The sequence below is a fragment of the Hyaena hyaena genome, unplaced genomic scaffold (genome assembly GCF_003009895.1).
Source record: "Hyaena hyaena isolate Hyena2069 unplaced genomic scaffold, ASM300989v1 scaffold_398, whole genome shotgun sequence".
NCBI lineage: Eukaryota > Metazoa > Chordata > Mammalia > Carnivora > Hyaenidae > Hyaena > Hyaena hyaena.
The window spans coordinates 878,306-897,453 of NW_024081032.1; the positions used below are offsets into that span (position 1 = coordinate 878,306).

The window sequence follows — 19,148 nt, forward strand, 5'->3', positions numbered from 1 at the left end:
TAATATTTTTTTATTTAACAATATGAGTGGCAGTGATGAGGAAAAAAACTACCTTGAAGAAAGAGGGCTTAGAATAAGAAACACGTATCCCTGTGTAATAACCTGATCATATCTCATTAGCAGAGAAAAAATGAGAGAACAAATGTCTTTTATTGTTTTGAATACAACATTTAAAAAAAACCAAAAGCCTATATAAATGAATAACAAATCTTTGTATTTAACAATAGTTAAGTAGTACCAACTGTAAAATTACTCTGCTCTCTGGCTGTTCCTCAGTATTGTGTGTGTGTGTGTGTTGGTTTAATCTAATGTGTATTGTTGCATAGTATCCCCAGGCACAGTCAAGTAAAAGCTAAGTCTGTACAGAAAGCCTACATTTTAAATGGGTCTTGTCATTAATGCTTTATTAATTGCCCCAGGCTACATAAACCCAAAGCTGGGCAAGCTATAACAATATGACACATTAAGGTCAAATCCAATTCCTGCTGTGTTTTATGGAATGGGCCAAATATTGAGTTAACAGCAGGAAAGGCAATTTATGGCCTTTTCTTTCCATCTCCAGATTATTCGATCTAAATCAGATAGGAATTTTTTGAAATAACAAAAATACCTTAACTGAATAATATAAATGAATTCTGAATCATTTTCTGTGATGCTCAAAATGATTTCCTCCAGTTTCCTTTTAGGTTAGATGTGCCACACGATTTTAAAATACGGTGGGAAAAAACTGCAGTATAAAATGTCTTATACAGCCAATTAAATAAAAAAAACCAAGATTTCAGCATTTTTGAAATTAAATCAGTATCAACAAATAAAAGCGCCTACCTTTACATCAGAGGTATCTCTCTGACTGGTTCTCCATGACCTTGCAACCGATGAGAAGGTTCGATCTGGATGGTCAAATTTCCCATCATTTGCATTGAGGAAGAAGGTTGTGAAAGGTTCCTGGACAAAAAGAAGAAGAGGAGTCAGGAATCTGACCCTCCTGAGCTAGTGGCTCTGTTTCAGAGACAGACACATAAAATATGACGGTCTTTGAAACCCTCATGAGGGCGAAACAGTGAAGGGCCCTGGAAAGAGGACGACATCCAGGAGTCAGGAGGTGCCTGTCTGGGCCTGAACGGGCTGCTTTGGCACTTGTCACAAGATTTCAGTCCATTTTGCTTCTTGGGCTTCAGTTTTCTGACCCATGATGGAATTCTAGTGCTCTATGACTTAATGACGAATGACTTTGCGTTATTATTAGTTTATAACTCAGATTTTCTTTCTAATAGCTAAGGCCATACATAATAAGAAAACCACTCTGGCACTATTCACTGCACTGTGGAATTGGGTAGGGAACGGCCATCTTAGATTACCCATGAAAGTCCACTAGAGTGCTTGTACAATATTACGGTTGATGATCTTTTAAAAACACAAATTTCTGCTTAAAATCCTTCAATAGCTTAGGAAAAAGTCTAAAACTATTCAGTTTGTCTTAAAAGATCCCGAATGATCTAGAAACTTATCTGTCATCTTCCCTTCTTCACATTCTAAGGTTGTGCCACATTGCTCTCACTTCCTGTGCCTTGTAGGTGATGCTTCCTCTGCCTGGTACCAATTTATTCCTTTCCCTCACCATCCTTACTTGACTAAGTTCTTTCTATCCTTTATGTCTCAGCCAAGATGTCATTTTCCTCCTGAAAGACTTTCCTTGATTTGCCAAGCTCTCCAGTATGCTCAAATACAGCCTATATTTTCTAAATACATCACTGAAAACTTGTCATGCTGTTTTGTAAGTGATTTGTAACTTGTCTATCCCCCCACCCCCACATGAACAGATTCCAAATCTGTCATGTTCACTGTTTTATCTCCAACACTCAGAATAGTTCCTGGTACATAAAAGTTGCTCAATGTATAACCTGGTGAAGAAATGAATAAAATAAAGTGAAGTGCAAATAAGACTAGATAAACTCGAGTTCTTTTGGTATTCTGTCGTTATTACCTCACAAAAACACAGTGTCTGGCACCCAGTACATGTTCCCATGGTGGAAAACCTAGGGATAACAATCACACGGTCCTATTGCATTTAATATGAATGTTTTTTGTGTGTAGTTTTTACGTTGGGAAAGAGACTTTTTTTATGATGTCATTAAATCTGCTTCTGAATTTAGTTTTTTTATTTTAATTTATTTTAATGTTTATCTATTTGTGAGAGACAGAGGGAGACAGAGCACGAGCAGGAGAGGGGCAGAGAGAGACAGTGGCATAGAATCCTTAGCAGGCTCTAGGTTCTGAGCTGTCAACAGAGTCCGAGATTAAGCTCGAACCCATGAACCGTGAGATCATGAACTGATCCAAAGTTGGATGCTTAACTGAGTGAGCTGCCAGGTTCCCCTGTTTCTGAATTTTAAGAGACTGAATAACATTCATTCTTACCAAGGGTTTCTTAGTTTTAACTACAAGTATAACACAGAGGTATATATATATATATATATATTTTTTTTTTTTCCCCCCCTGTGGTTTGATTCTCTCTTAAGTCTAGGAGGAATGACATGTCACCCCTAGGTTCAATAATGCTAAGAAATCTACACAACATTTTCCTAAACAGTTATTTTTCTTTAACATATAGTCCCTATTAATTCTTGTGTATCTATAAAGCATTACTTTGTCCCTTCTGAACTTCTCTTCTTGTTGTTAGCTGTAAGGGCCAGCTGTTGGGCCACAGCTACAACCATTCATCTTCCTCAGTCTCCTCCTGAAAATCAGTGTGGCTGGATGTCATCAGTCTTATAAGTTTGTAACATATCAGCAATATTTTATGTTCAGTATTGGATTATCGGAAAGTATGATTAAAGAGATTGGATAAAGAATGATATGAGAATATACAGAGGAAGGTATTACTGATTCACCTGTAAATCACATAGGCATGCAGGAAGTCCATATTGCTGGTTAAGATTTTAAGTGACATGAAAGACAAATAGATGTCACTGAAATTAAGTTAGGAAGAAAAATTTTATGAGATGTCCTTCACTAATTAATTTGCTTTGAGGATTTTTAACTCACTATTAAACATTAGGTAATTAATGTGGTGTATCTTATCACCAAATTACATTAATTAAAGTAGGAATAAAAACAATTCTAGAAGTAGTCATGGTAAACTGAATGAAAAATGACAGATCTAAAATTGAATCCTGGCAGAACAAACCATTTACTTCTTTTAGGCAAGTTATTTAACCTTACGTAGCTATTTTAAGTAACTGTGCTTCGGTTCCTTCATCTATGTTAATTGGGAGGGACAACACCTTGGGGATAACTGTGGGAATTAAATACAATTAAATAATATCGAGGAAGCTTGAAGTATCTCACCTGACACAGAGTTATAAGAATGACTACAGGTCTACGCACTGTGTCAAAGTAGTCACTGCGGGGCTTCTCACCGGACCGCCGGTTCACCAGACAACCTGACCAGACTCTTAGTGCCTTAGCTCTCATTTATCTTTGCGTCCTTAGCACCAAGTATTGCGCTTGGCTCATAGTTTGTGTTTCATAAATGTTTCTTGAGGGGTGCCGGGGTGGCTCAGTTGGTTAAGCGTCAGGCTCTTGATTGCGGCTCAGGTTATGGTCTCTTGGTTCGTGGAATAGAGCCCCACACTGGGATCTTGCCGACAGCTTGGAGCCTGGCTTGGAGCTCTTTCCCTCTCTCTCTGCCCTTCCCCTGCTCTCTTTCTTTCTATCTCTCAAAATATAAATAGGGGCACCTGAGTGACTTGGTCGGTTGAGCGTCCAGTTTTGGCTCAGGTCATGTCTCACCATTTGTGAGTTCGAGCCCTGTCTGCATCAGGCTCTCTGCTATCAGTGCAGAGTCGCTTGGGGTCCTCTGTCTACCCCTCTCTCTGTCCTTCCCCAACTTGCTTGCTCTCTCTCAAAACTATACATTAAAAAATTTTTTTAAAAAGGTAACTTCAGAATCCACTTCATTATTCTAGGATGCCAGTGTAAAGTGGTTTTGTTTTTGTTTTCTCTGTGGGTCATAGGCAGGGGTTAATTTACAGGGATAGGACTTGTCTCTACTATTTTTAACCTATTAAATTCATGGGAGTGAAGACCCATTTATACATCCAAAGTCTTAACTTTTATCATCAGCCACTAAAAGGTGATCTCTAACCTGACCTAAATTATAATGTCCTTTTTGGTTTTCAAACGTTAACAAAGGCATGTCGAGAACAGCCCAGATGGGCATAGTAAAAAGAAATCTGAAATTAAAAGAATGACTTTGATTTCTGGTCATAAAGTGTATGAAACTGGTGACACACAAAAGCAGAGAATACTGAAGAATTCCACATTTCACAGTTCTAAGTAGCTTTTAAAAAGATCTGATTAACAACTGTTTTAGGGTCACATAGTACATTACTGACATATATTGTCATTATTCCTGATGGTCTCCAGCTGCGACAGTGGTAGAGTATGAATAGAAATTGATAACCTATTTGTTTCTAAGTGAGTATTGATCTTTCAAGCTCTGATTACCGTGGAGATTACCTTTTCCATGTGTTTCCTTATTACCTTCAAGGCACAGTGGAAGGCCTTTCTTTTTCCATTTGATTCACGCTAGGCTAACATAGAGGATTAAGTCCTATATGAGGCTTAAGACACTTATATATTTTTTCACCTAATATGCTGATTTAACCATTTTCTATGTGAACATTACCACAGTACATGATTTATCATTATACCAGAAAAGCTTTCTGTTTGGAAGATGTACAAATGAATAAATATCAAGCAAAAATTTCAGGAATTAAAATGCTGGCATTTGCTGGTCTTACGAGCTTCCTGTTAGATCCTGCAATACTAATGGCTGCTGGCATACCTCCTTTTCCTAATTACATCTACCCTAAGATCACTTCCTACCTTCCAACCCTGCTTTAGTACTAGAAAACCAAATGAACGAGGCCGGCACTGGGTACTACCTGTCCTACTGAATTTTATCATAACCTTTAATCTGTGAAGAGACACTAACCTTTCTTGCTTTTTGATGATTACAGACCAATCAATTCCATACTGGGCAATCTAACTCTGTTCCCCTGCCCCTCTTCTCTTCACTCAACCCCTTTATTTTCTAACTTCTATGATATTTGCTCAATAATCTCCTAAGAGTCTTTTCTTAAGTCCCTCTCCCCTGTACTCTTCTTCTTTTCCTTCCTTTCATTTCATTTGAAGCAAACCTCTTTCATGGGTAATGAGTAAGGTTTGGGACATAACTATACCTAACCTTCCTATACCAAAGAAAAGGTATATATCTTGAAGTGACATGAAGCATACTAAAGATCAAAGGGAAGGGAAATAAGGGCCACTGAACACCCTTCTGTCCTCAGCACTGTATTATCTCAGTTAATTCAATCCTCATGATAATCCTTCAGAGTAGATATAATGGTTCCAATTTTACATTTAAGACAATTCAGCATCACATTCTAGACACTGGAGGAACCATTATTTGTATTTTGCATTGCCTAACTCTAGAAGTTTATTTTCTCCCATTGCTTTAGAAATAATCCAGATGTATCTTTTAGAATCTTCAAAGAGATTCTTTCAATTAATCTATATACCTATTATAAACCAGGCTTTTCGTTACAATTTCCTTATCTTTATGGAGCTTCCTCAAAAAATTAATAACAGAACTACAATAACACCCAGGTATTCTATTTCTGGGTATTTATCTAAAGAACAAAAAGGCTAATTTGAAAAGATACGTGTACTCATATGTTCACTGTAGTATTATAATTTATAATAATGAAGATATGGGAACAACTTAAGTGTCCATTGACAGATGAATGCGTAAGGAAGTTGAGGTTCACTTACACAGTAGACTACTACTCAGCTATAAAAATAAATGACATTTTGTCCTTTGTAATAATATGGATGGACCTTGAACATATTATATGCTATGCAAAGTAAATCAGATGAGGAAAGACAAAGATTTCACTCATGAGGAACCCACAAGCAAAACAAATGAACACATGAAAGAAAACAAAAACAAATTCATAGATACGAAGAACAGACTAGCAGTTCCCAGTGGGGAAGGGGGTTGGGCAGTGGGTGAAATGGGTCAAGAGGGTCAACTGTGTGGTGATGGATGGTAACGAGACTTGGGGGTGATCACTATGTAGGGAACACAAATGTCAAATAATAAAGGTGTACACCTGAAACTTACATAATAATATACTCAGTAGCATTATCTTTTGGTTTTACTTACAATACCTGCAAAAATGTTTCTACTATTTCTTCACTACAAATATATATTAAAGATATAGTATGGTTTAAACAGGCTCTTGGGTAGGCTTTCCAAAAAACACCATAATTTATTTTTTAAAGTCGCAAATTCCAAACAACTAATTTATAAATGAAATTTTGTTGCACAACATATTTAACCTCCTTCAAGATTATGATTAAATGTTTCAAAAATTAGTTTTGAATACACAGATGGAATATAGTGAATTTGGAAGGTGAATAGGTTACTGAGGGATGCCAGAGAGTAAGATTTAATTATTTCTGTGTATATGTTATACACTATATGTTCAGAGTAAGATTTAAAGTAAAAAAATTCCAAGTAAAATGTGCCTTTTATACTGGCTATTATCTGAAGAAATTTCAAACTCCATTATAATAGTTCATTCACCATTTGCCCAATGGCAGCTATCAAGGAATAAGTCTTTTCAGAGTCTGGTAATTCCGACAAGTGACTTTACTGCTAGTTTGTTTAAAATAATATTTTAAATTGAAAGTAATGAGAGATATAGTTGATTAGCATTTTGGAGCAGTTATTATCATTGTTCGTACTAAATAAACTGATTGAAACTAATAATGAGTTTAATGACTTTGGGTCCAAAAGACTTGAAAGGTAAAGGGCAAATCCTTACTTTAATCTGTATGTTGTTTTTATGAACAAATTCTTAGTGACATGAATCTTAATGCATTTTCTACTTCATAAACTCCATGGGATGGGAGTGAGGAAACCACAATTCCCTGGGCCATTAGGTTAAACACTTAGTAAGCTATCAGACCAGGAGACTTCTATTTATAACAGCATGACATAAGATGTGTCGGCTAAATGAGTCCCCATAAAGCAGTCCTACAGATCAGTTCTATCCAATACAGTTGCTACTTGCCACATGTGACTCTTGAGTCCCTTAACTATGGCTTGTTCAAACTGAATGTACTCTAAATACAAAATACATTCTGGATTTCAAAGACTTATTACCTCCCCAAAGTAAAATATATCATTACAATTTTTTATATTGGTTAAGTGTTGAATTTTAACACTTTGAATATACTGGGTCAATAAATATGTTTGCTAAAATTAATTTCACCTATTTCTTTTTACTCTTAAATGTGGCTACTAAAATTTTTAAATTACGTAAGTGGTTTGCATATTTCCATGGTGCAGTACTGTTATAGGTAATACTGGAAGATGATATATAGAATAAATGTGCATAGAATTTCTGTCATACTCTTGTACGGATTCAAATTTGTACCCTATTTCACTGGAATAATAAATCAACTTAAGGATGAATTATGATTTATGTCATGAGAAAGTAGCTTTATCAGGGATACAAGATTGTTACCTTAAATCAAGCTGTTGATAGCAAGCATTTTTATGGACTTACACAAATAGGTCTTATAGATCTGACTTCAGTCTAATTTGATCACACATAAACCATCAAATACCAATTTATATAATTCAAAACAATATCACATATATAATCTCAATTAATTCTCAGATAATCTTCTTTCTGAAATGATTCCTGATCTTTTCTTTCTTTTTTTTTTTTTTTAATCACTAAAATACCTGAGAAAAGTATCTTACTCTCCGCATTGGAGTGGCTCACTATAGTAAGGACTGTCCTTGATGGAACCCAAGGTGATATGAAAAGACCTCCTAGGATGAATATTTCTGGCTTCACCACTTTCTAAAAGCTTCCTTTTCTAACAGTTTTGGAAGTCCCTTTGAGAGTGAACTCTATGAAGCCAAATAGACAGGAAGTATATCTCAAGGGTTGCTTAAGCCCCCCATATCCCTTTTCTTGCCCTGTAGAGTGAATTCTAAGCAGCAACATAACTTTACTGACACACTTTTTCTCTAGGTTTTTTTTTTTTTTTTTAAACCCCTTTGCTGATATTTTCATTACAACATTTGTAACATGCACGGCTAATCAGTTATTTCCCACTGGTGGTGGTAATGACTAAGACTTTGGTTTTATGGTCTCACCATTTGGTGATCAGAGAATTTATTAGCAGTTTTGTTTTCCTGTCTGCCTATGTGTAAGCCCAAATGAAATAAGAACATATTCTATGTCCATTGCAAAGGACACCAGCTCCTTGAAATCTTGACTGGCAATTTTTTGTGCTTCTGTGTTTTGTTTGACCTGTAGCTGACATTACAGGATAGAAACTCTAAGTCCTCAATATATTTGTGTGTCTGTAATTCAGAAAAGCCTTTAACTCTTGTGTGAGTGTGAAGTATTTCTCTACATCTGGAGGATATTAAAAAATTATTACAACCCATAAACCAAAGTGCTCTGTTCTGATTGGTTTTAGGGGTAAACGGGCGCCTATTTAAACCTCATATTCCTCACAACAAACACAAAATAAAGAAATAGAAATTGTTATTCTTTAAAAATGCTAGAGTTAAAAATATTTCTTAAGAAACTGTTAGCTCAGGAAAAAAAAGAAACTTATCTCAGAAACATTTTTATAAGAGAATCCAAGTTCATGTAATTAAGGTAAATCTTTAGAAAATTAGACTAATAACTTTGGTCTAAAAAAAGAAAGTTTTATGTATTTTCCTTTAGTTTATAATTACAGAGTTTATTTTTAAAATAAGGTTTGAGTTTATTTTTCATAGGTTAGTTAAATCTAAACTTTTTAAAACTACTAATACTGCTTTAAGATTATAAAAAATATAAAATTTGTGGGGGCGCCAGGGTGGCTTAGTCGGTTAAGCGTCCGACTTTCGCTTAGGTCATGATCTCGCGGTTCATGGGTTCGAGCCCCGCGTCGGGCTCTGTGCTGACTGCCAGCTCAGAGCCTGGAGCCTGTTTTGGAGTCTGTCACTCCCTCTCTCTCTGACCCTCCCCTGCTCAAGCTGTCTCTCTCTCTCCTAGAAATAAATAAAACATAAAAAAATAAAATAAAATAAAATTTGTGTTCAGTTAAACTGAGTCATAATTCTGATGAATCTTTTTTTTTGTAATAAGAGTAATAGCATATTACCTATCAGTGATTTACAAGTTACTTAAAAGATACTCATACTACATTTGTGGTTGAGTTCAATTTGTCCCCATAACAGAGAGAATGTTTAAAAAGACCTCCCAACTAGGTTCTTCAAAAAATTAACAATAGAACTCCCCTATGACCCAGCAATAGCACTCCTAGGAATTTACCCATGCACCCCAATGACCATCAACTGACGAATGGATCAAGAAGATGTGGTTTATCTATACAATGGAATACTACATGGCAATGAGAAAGAATGAAATCTGGCCATGTGTAGCAACATGGATGGAACTTGAGGGTGTTATGCTGAGTGAAATAAGTCAGGCAGAGAAGGACAGATACCATATATTTGCACGTATAGGAGGATTAGGGGGAACTTGATGGAGGACCATGGGGGAGAATCAGGGGAAAAATAGTGGGGGAGAGGGAGGAAGGCAAACCATAAGAGACTCTTGAATGCGGAGAACACACCAAGGGCTGATGGGGCTGGGTGGGAGAGGAAGGGGGTGATGGGCATGGAGGAAGGAGGGCACTTGTGGGGATGAGCACTGGGTGTTATATGGAAACCAACTTGACAATAAACTATTAAAAAAAAAAAAAAAGAAAGAAAGACCTCCCAACTAAAGCTGTCTTCTAGGCAGAGAAAAAAAAAAAAACCTTTGAAAATAGAAGATGTGGTTCCACATAAACACATTTTCATGTATGCTACTTTCTTGAGTAAAGTTTGTTTTGGAGGCAAATCAGTCTCATGAAAAAGACTGGTCTGAGCTATATTTTGGTGAGGAGAGAAGACATTGTTGACTATACTGATTTAAAGATTTGGTTTAGCTTTCCATAGAACTCCTTGGTTGCTTATAGTAAAAAAAAAAAACAAACAAAAAAATCAGCAGACCATCTGACTCCAGTAACTGCTTTTTTTTTTTTTTTTTTAATATTTTTATTTATTTCTAGGAGAGAGCGAGAGAGAGACAGCGTGAGCAGGGGAGGGTCAGAGAGAGAGGGAGATACAGACTCGGAAATAGGCTCCAGGCTCTGAGCCTGCAGTCAGCACAGAGCCCGACGCGGGGCTCGAACCCCCGAACCGCGAGATCATGACCTAAGCGAAAGTCGGACACTTAACCGACTAAACCACGCAGGCGCCCCTCCAGTAACTGCTCTTAACTCGACTGGACTGAAGAAGGCAAGACTAAAGGCAAGAAGATCTGTTAAGGGCTTCTGCCATAATCTAGATGAGAAATAATGGGAACTTTAAGGAAATGCCAGAGTGAATAGAGAAAGGAGACAAACTGCAGAGATATTTAGTTGGTAGAACCTATCAGATGTGATGTCTGATTGGAACTAACAGGTTGCGAAAACAGAGAAAATATCTAGATCAGGTAACTAGGGGAGTGATCACATCATTTATTTTAATTGGAAATACAGGAAGAACCACAGCAGGTTGGTCAAGAAGCAAGGAGTTCACTTTTGGAAATGGTATTTATGGTATTAAAGACGTTCAGGTAGAAATATCCAGCAGGTACTTGGAAAGAAAGGTTGAGAGCCCAAGAGAAACGCTTGCAATGAAGACAGAAGCTGGACGTCATTAGCTTATAACTGAATGGCATATCCCGGATAAAGTATACAGAAAAATCCTGGGGAACAGAAACATTGAGAAAAAAGTATCTGAGTTTGAGACTGGGCAGGCCAGTTAGGATGGTAGGAGGTAAACCAGGAAAGGGTATTGTCTAAGGAGCCATGAAAGGGAAGACTTTCAAGAAGGAGAAAGTGAGAAATGATGCCAAATGCTTCAGATACGTCACGGTAAGAGATGGGAAGTTTCGGCTCCATAACTTGTGACTTCTGCCACAACAATTCAGTAAAGTGATGGGTGTGGAAGCTAAATCCGCCAGGTTAGAGATTGGATGGGAGGTGATAAGCAGAGATGAGCATAGCGCAGTGCAGTTTAGTGGAGGCTACGTTTACATGTGACTATGAAGGGAGAGAAGGTAATGGCAGGGTTTGTGGGGATGGCAAGAAAGCTCGTATGCGTGTGCATATGTGTGCGTGCATATGATGTATGTATGTGTAGGTATGTGTGTATGGATGGATGGATGTATTGGAAAGATCAGAGACCTGGGTGTCTTAGGAGAAAGAAAAAATAACAGAAAGAAGACTTTCAAACATTTAGAAATTGTTTTTAAAGTATACTGTCCAAGAAGCAAGATTTAGATGGCCAGGGGAGAGTGCCAGCTTGAGACCTTGAGTGGACAAAGGAAACAGTGGATATTGAGGATGCAGTGCAGGAGTCTGGTTCCTTTCATAACTAGTTTAGGCTTGAGAAGCTCATAATTATCTACCTAACCCAATTCTGCAAATGAGTAAACTCATTTAAAAAAAGGATTCAGGTCTTTCTAGAGTTTGAAATCTCTCACTTCTATTTCACTGGTCTCTAATCTTTCAAATAACAAGTATAGTAATGTGGGATGAAGATACTCACAATTCGTACGAGCCAGGATAAGGTAGATGTTGCTGTTGAGTAATGTGTATTATAATGGTAGGGGGGGCTTTGATCATCTTCCCACGTCTCATAACGTTCTGCATAAAACACAGCTCTCTTTGGGTTCAAAGCACCGATTGGCTACAAAAAGAGAAAAGAAGACTTTCACTTAATACAGTCATACTTAACATTCTATAACTATTTATCCTGAAAGTATTCACCATCAGTTCATTTAATCATAGAGCATAAATAGATTAGTTTGTATTATACTTTGTCAAATTTGATTTTAATATTATTACTTCCTAAAAATCTCTCAGGAAGATGACTTATATATGCACAGTTTCTGGATTTACTAAAAGTTTCAGCAAACTGGATTACTAGGAATGATCCAGTTTAAACTATCAAGGCAACGCCAATACTTTTAATGTCATTTTCCTGCCTACGTAACAATAATCATAATGAAAGTTTAGCTTGATCAAAGAAATCCAATGAGGAGAAAGTGAGGCAGATGACCATGTGATAACCATATTAGAGAAAGCCTTATCTTACTAGAGGGTCACCCAGAGTGTGAAAGATAAGACTGACCCATAAGGAAACCCAGTTGGAATGGTAGTTCCATTCTGTTATTAGACAAATGAATCAATTATTCTTTTTATTAAGTGAAAGTACAAACCTAAGGCTGCTGAAAATAATCGAGACAATTCAGATTCCCTAGAAGGCATTTTGTAAGGTCACTAAGACTTTTCCTATCAGTACCACCACACTCCCAACTATGATGTTAATCCCTACAGCGGAGCTCAGTATCCTGAGCGTTATATATATATATATTTTTTTCAACAAAGCCATGTGTTAATTGGATCGTTGTCTCCAACTTCTTGGTACACCTAATCATTAATAATTTCTAGCATATAATCTTCATGATTTCAAGGAACAAACTGTTTTAGCTTCAGCTTTTGTCTGATTTTGGTTTATGGGACATGAAGTTCATTCTCATGATACCCAATAGTTGCATTATTTTATTTTAGGATGTGCGCGCACACACACACACACACACACACACACACACACTGTGTGTATATATATATATATATATTTATAGGATGCACACACACTATATATATATATATATACATATTATATATATTTATAGAGAAAAAAGATGAATACTAAGTATAATATAGAACTACTTTATTCAAAATTTAATATTACTAGATAACTATAACGTTCCCCCCAGGGCTCAATTTTAACAAGAGAAGTAGTAGAAAATTAGTGTTTCAATGGGACAAATAGTGTTACACAAGAGAGAAAGATTCATTTATAAATTGCTTGTAAGCTTTTTCTTTGGGTCCCAAGGGACTACTTCAACTAACACAATGATGTCAGCAGTTAAAATCTGTTAGAATTTCCATAATAAACTCGTGTTTGCAATGGCTCTTATCCTTAACATTAAAATTATTTGTAAATGATGTTCATTTGTCTTTAACTTAATTATAACATAAGGACTAAACAAGTTACTTATTCAATTTTTTAAAAAACTTTGGTTTAACCTAATTATTCAAAAGGCTTTAAGAACTTTTGTCATAATGTATTTTTTAAATGTTTGAAGGCTTAAATTTTATTCTTTGCTAAATTTCACTGTTCATCGCTCAAATCTTTTTACATAGATATAAAAAGGCATGCCATTTCATTAAGTGTCATATCAAATATTAATAATATTTAAAACGAATGCGTCATTAATGTTTTTCCACCTGATCTTAGTCAAAAGGCCAAGAAATGATATTAATGTTTTGGTAAAAGGGTAATTACTATAGTAGAATGAATGTGAACTGTAACTGAATTGAAATCTTTTTTCATTTAAGATGTCCACATGTTTTACATTTTCCTAGATATACAGATGTCTGTTTTTCTAACTCAATATTAAAAGTCAATTTTTTCAAAGCACTTAAAATGTTTAATACTTTGTTCTGTATTGTTCTGAATATGCTAATGGATCTCTCACATACATAAAACGTCTGCATGATATGTAAGGATTGCCCTTATCTGAGATTGTTGATTCTCCAAAACCTCACAAAACCTTTTTGAAAAAGGTACAAAGCTCTTCTTTTAATATTTTCCAGCCTTCTCCTCAACTACTGAAAAAGGGATAAAATAAATATTTGCACTTTTAAGTTTACTCAAGTTTCATCCAACATCATTTTATTGGAATGTTTTAAAGAATAATATGTTGTAGGAAACAGTTGCATTGTATTGAAGTATGTATATGCCTCCCTTAGTAACTTCTTAAAAATCATTTCCAATTTTGAATTTTATCTAATGCATTTAGGAATGAATTTTATAAAACAAAATGATCTAGTGTGCATATCATCTGGTTTGTATCATCTAGTTTGTATATGATCTAGTTTGTTATTATTTACTTATACTGTTCTAATTATCAATAAGCAATAAATCATTTAAAGGAAAAATGCTTTAAAATGTCTGGGAAATGAAAATTTCATCACAGATGACATATTTCTTATGGGATACAAACATACAGAGTGTGTATGTGTGTGTGTGTGTGTCTATCTATTATCTATCATCTATCCACCTGCCTATCTCTCATCTCCCTGACTATAATTACCTACTGACCCATGTACAAATTGATATGGTGGTAAGTTTGTTATCCTTTTAAAATTTGAGCAAATAATGCAATGTCAAAACCACTTGGACTTAGCAAACCAATATGGAAGGAATTCTGGCAAAAAAGTAAAACTGTACTTAATAAAATATATAAATTTATCTTGTAATCTTTTTCCATTTTTATCATAATAACCATAGCAATTGTTAGCAATTTCCTTTTCTCTCAAACACCAGGATTTTAGGAGCAGCCACCTCTATGCCTTTTAGGTATTTCCTTTGTACAGGTTTAACTGAAAGTTTAACTTGCTATTAGATTTATTATGATTTTGTTCTCATCTGTTTATATGCCACAATTTGACATTAACAGGTGCAGATACCAATGAAAAGATGAAAACTAAAAATATCACCTCTGTGGCACTTTATTATTATGATTCAGTTTCTAAAATTGCTACAAAGTGTACATAGCTTGCAAAAAGAACTATTTTCCATATAAAATTGGTGGAAAATTATATGTGTAACATTACCACATCTACATAAAATACAACTGAATTTAAAATGTTCTTTTTAAAAAAAGTTTACTTACTTACTTTAGAGAGCAAGAGAGCAAGCACAAATGGGGGAGGGGCAGAGACAGAGGGAGAGAGAGAATCCCAAGCAGGTTCCCTACTGTCAATGTGGAGCCAGGCTCCAGGGCTCAGACCCACCAACCATGAGATCATGACCTGAGCCGAAATCAAGAGTCGGATGCTAATTGACTAAGCCCTCTAGGCACCCCAAAATACAACTGAATTTATCGAAGAAATGGTATTGACTCTATCAGTCAGCTTCCCCTGTTTGAATATTAGAGAAATTTGTCTTAGTCTTAAAGACCACAAAAATCTTTGTTTTCCTGAAAACAAAAAACAAACCCGTGACTGTATTATTTGGAGCAAAGAGCCTGACAGATGCTCATGGAGATTTACATTATTAAAGGCTCTGAGAAATACAATTATAAAAAGAATTGGTTAATTTTGTTCACACCAATGTTTCCTACTTATTTATTTATTTTTACCAGGACTTCATCCTTCTTTCTGTTTTTCTAGTAACTATTAACAGGCAATAGAAGTACTGTTCCTTGAAAAGCTCCGGTTAGAATCCTTATTATATGTATTTCTGAGTAGAAACTTTTTCTTTGGTTACATTTTCCTATTTTCTTTTCTGTTTTCTTAGTCTTGACCTATCAATCCTTATCTATTATTTTTTAAATAAAAATTTACAAGTTTTATGGGACAGGTATGTAAATTAAAGAGGTAAAAATGAATGACAAAGATAGGCGTTTTATTTTTTTATTACTGTTTTTTTAATGTTTTATTTATTTCTAGGAGAGAGAGAGAGAGAGAGAGACAGCGTGAGCAGGGGATGGTCAGAGAGAGAGGGAGTGACAGACTCTGAAACAGGCTCCAGGCTCTGAGCCGGCAGTCACCACAGAGCCCGACGCGGGGCTCGAACCCACGAACCGCGAGATCATGACCTAAGCGAAAGTCGGACACTTAACCGACTAAGCCACCCAGGCGCCCCCAAAGATAGGCGTTTTAAAGAAAAATACTAACTGTGTAAGTGGTACTTTATGAGGAATTAAAAGAACTTTAGAGAATGTGGAAGTCTGGGCATACAGCTATATTGATTTGAATAAATACATCAAAAATAAATGTGGTGCAACTGTAAACAGGATTGAGTCCTTGATTTTTTTTATGGCTGCTTTGTTACTGGTGTATAGAAATGGAACAGATTTCCACACATTGATTTTATATCCTGAGACTTTGCTAAATTCATGATGTTCCCACAATTTTTTGGGTTTTCCACATAAAGTATGATGTCATTTGAAAATAGTGAAAGTTTGACTTCTTCCTTGCTGATTTGTAAGCCTTTTATTTCTTTTTGTTGTCTGATTGCTAAGGCTAAGACTTCTAGTGCTATATTAAGTAGTAATGGTGCGATGGGCATCTTTGTTTTATTCTTGCCCACAGGGGAAAGGCTCTCAGTTTTTCCCCACTGAGGATGATACTAGCTGTGAGTCTGTTGTATACAGCCTTTATGATGTTGAGGTATGTTCCCTTTATCCCTACTTTGTTGAGGGTTTTTATCAAATATCATATGGTTTCACAATATGTGGAATTTAAGGAACAAAACAGATGAACATATGGAAAGTGGGGGAAGAAAGAGGAGGGAGGGAAACAAACCACAAGAGGCTCTCAATGATAGAGAACAAGCTGAGGGTTGATGGAGATAGGTGGATGGGAGATGTGCTAGATGGGTGATGGATATTAAGAAGGTATGAGTACTGGGTATTGTATGTAAGTGATGAATCACTGAATTCTACCTCTGAAAGCAACATTGCACTATATATGAACTAGCTGAAACAGAAATTAAAAAATCAAATCAAGTAAAAAAAGAACCAAATCATCACAAAATAAAATATAAATGTAAATTTATTGACCATAAAAAATAAAATCAATGTGGATTGACTTGAGGCATTGTCAATGCCATTAAAATAAGATTACATTTTTAGGAATATAAGAGGTTTTCAAGGAGGAACCAGAAGTCCAATTAAAGGAATATTAATAATGCTGAATTCTGGTATTTCAAAAAGAACTTGAAAATGCTCATGATGGTCACAGTAGTAGGATTCTTCCGGCCTATTTAAAAAGTTTACAAGCTCGCTATTCCTAGTGCTCTCTGCTTGCAAATGCGAATGGTACTAGATATTTATATAAGATATTGTTTTCACATCCATTTTCTAGAATGATTTTCATAAGTTTCTGAGGTGGGCAAGGCATTCATTATGAACCCAATTGCATGAGGAGGAAATAGGTAGCAGGGCCTCTATTCTTTCCACGACACTGCATTGCCATTTCATTGCTAAATATGACATTCTGATCTTGAGGTCATTTTTTTTTCTTCTGTAAGTGCCTACTTAATTCCTCCACCATCACAGGTCCTCAGAGATGGAGTGTACCCTACAGGCCTTCTAGTTCCACTCCCTCACATTATAGATGGGGACAAGAGGAAAAGTTCAGAGCAAGATCACAGGGCTAGTCAGAGGCTATCCATTTCACAGAACGGGCTGCAGCTCTGTGCTCCACACAGCTGAAGGGGGGTGGAGCCGACTGAGCTGTCTGGCTCACCAAGTACTGCAAGTACTGCTTTTCTTATCTCAACAGAGCTTCTAACATGTGGAAGTTATCTTGGTATCTTTCATTATAGTAACCAAGGCCTTGGGAATCCTGAGAAGGAGCTTCAGGAATTCTTGTCTTTTCATTTTGTCTAGTCATGGGCCATATATCATCATTCTTAAAATTCTCAGTTGTGACGGACCATATAGGAATCATACCTACAGATGCTCCTGTGCTCAAGGAAACTCTCTGCCTAGATTCTTACCTGACCAGGGAATTTCAACGTATTCTTCCGGAAGCAGCTCAAATTTCATCTGTGAAGGCCTACATGACACTATCTGGTACTAAGCAGTTTTGTGACTTTTTTTTACCCAGTAGACGAGCCCTTCAAGGCAGTTGCTTTTATTCATCTCAATGGTCTGAGAACCTAATATAGTAGCTTGGTTCTTTTTAGGTATATAATAAAGGTTGAATAAGGGAAGACGGATTGATCTGATTATATAACATTTAAATTTCCACATGGAAACTTTAGACAAAAATTCTAGGCAAAATCAAAAGACAAAGAACAAAGTGAAAAATTTTTACAGTGCATATGATAAAAGCCTAGTTTCCTTAAAAAGTGGGAGCCCTTACAAATCAATAAGAAACTGGTGAATAATCTAATTGAATAAATGAGCAAATGAGATGAGCAAGCAATTTATAGATGCAAATTTCTAATATATACAGGGAAATCTGTACCAGCTCATACAGTATACTGGATATACACTCTTTATGTGTTCAGCATACAGTACTCTTTCTTCCTTTATGAGCCTACTCCTTGGTATACCTGGTTCAGGCGGGCTGACCAGATGCCCTAGGTCAGCATGTGATCCAGACCTGTTAATCTGCATCTTCTATCTATATGGCTACTAAGGTTGGTACAGAAATGAGCTGATGATTCAACTTATTCCAATGAAATTTTGCTGAAACTATCTGGGAAAGAAGGTTTCTCTTTTTCTGGTGGGGTTACAAAGGCATCCCTGATGAAAATGAAGCCTGTCTGAAAATGAAGCCAATGAGGAAAAATTCCAGAGACGTAGCATCCTATGACACTGGTGAGCCCTGGAATCCAGTTTTCCTGAACTGACCAATCCCTGACTTTTTAAAGTTTATTTATTTATTTTGAGAGACAAAGACAGTGTGGGTTGGGGAGGGGGGGCAGAGAGAGAGGGAGAGAGATAATCTGATGCGGGGCTTGAACTCAAAAACCATGTGATCATCACCTGAGCCTAAACCAAAAGCCGGAAGCCCAAACGACTGAGCCACCCACATGTCCCGCTGATTTCCCAGTTATATGAGCCAATAAAAACTTTACATTTTAAGTTATAGCCAGTTTAAGATGATTTTCTGTTCCTTACAGTTAAAAGCCAGAAGTGCACTGGCAAGTTTTAAAATGTCAAATAAACTCTATTTTTATTCATTAGATTGTCAAAAATTAAGTTTCACAATACTCAGTGTTAGCCAGGATAGAGCAAAACATGATATGTCATAATAATGCTGGTAGGAATATAAGTGGGTATAAATTTCCCACGGGGCAAACTGGTAATATTTTTAAAAATATGCACTTGCTTTTGATCCAATCATTCCACTTTGAGGAATTTATAACATGGATG

The 19,148-nt window shown here is 36.1% G+C and overlaps 1 protein-coding gene across 1 annotated transcript in view; it reads right to left on the reverse strand.

The window, feature by feature from the left end:
• Window positions 1–19,148, reverse strand: part of NBEA (neurobeachin) — a 693,804-nt gene that overhangs the window by 72,589 nt on the left and 602,067 nt on the right. Inside the window, exons 45-46 of the mRNA XM_039251874.1 lie at window positions 11,729–11,869; window positions 826–945 (exon numbers count right to left, since the gene is read on the reverse strand). Coding sequence (XP_039107805.1) covers window positions 826–945; window positions 11,729–11,869 — 261 coding nt within the window. The remainder of the gene's footprint in view (window positions 1–825; window positions 946–11,728; window positions 11,870–19,148) is intronic.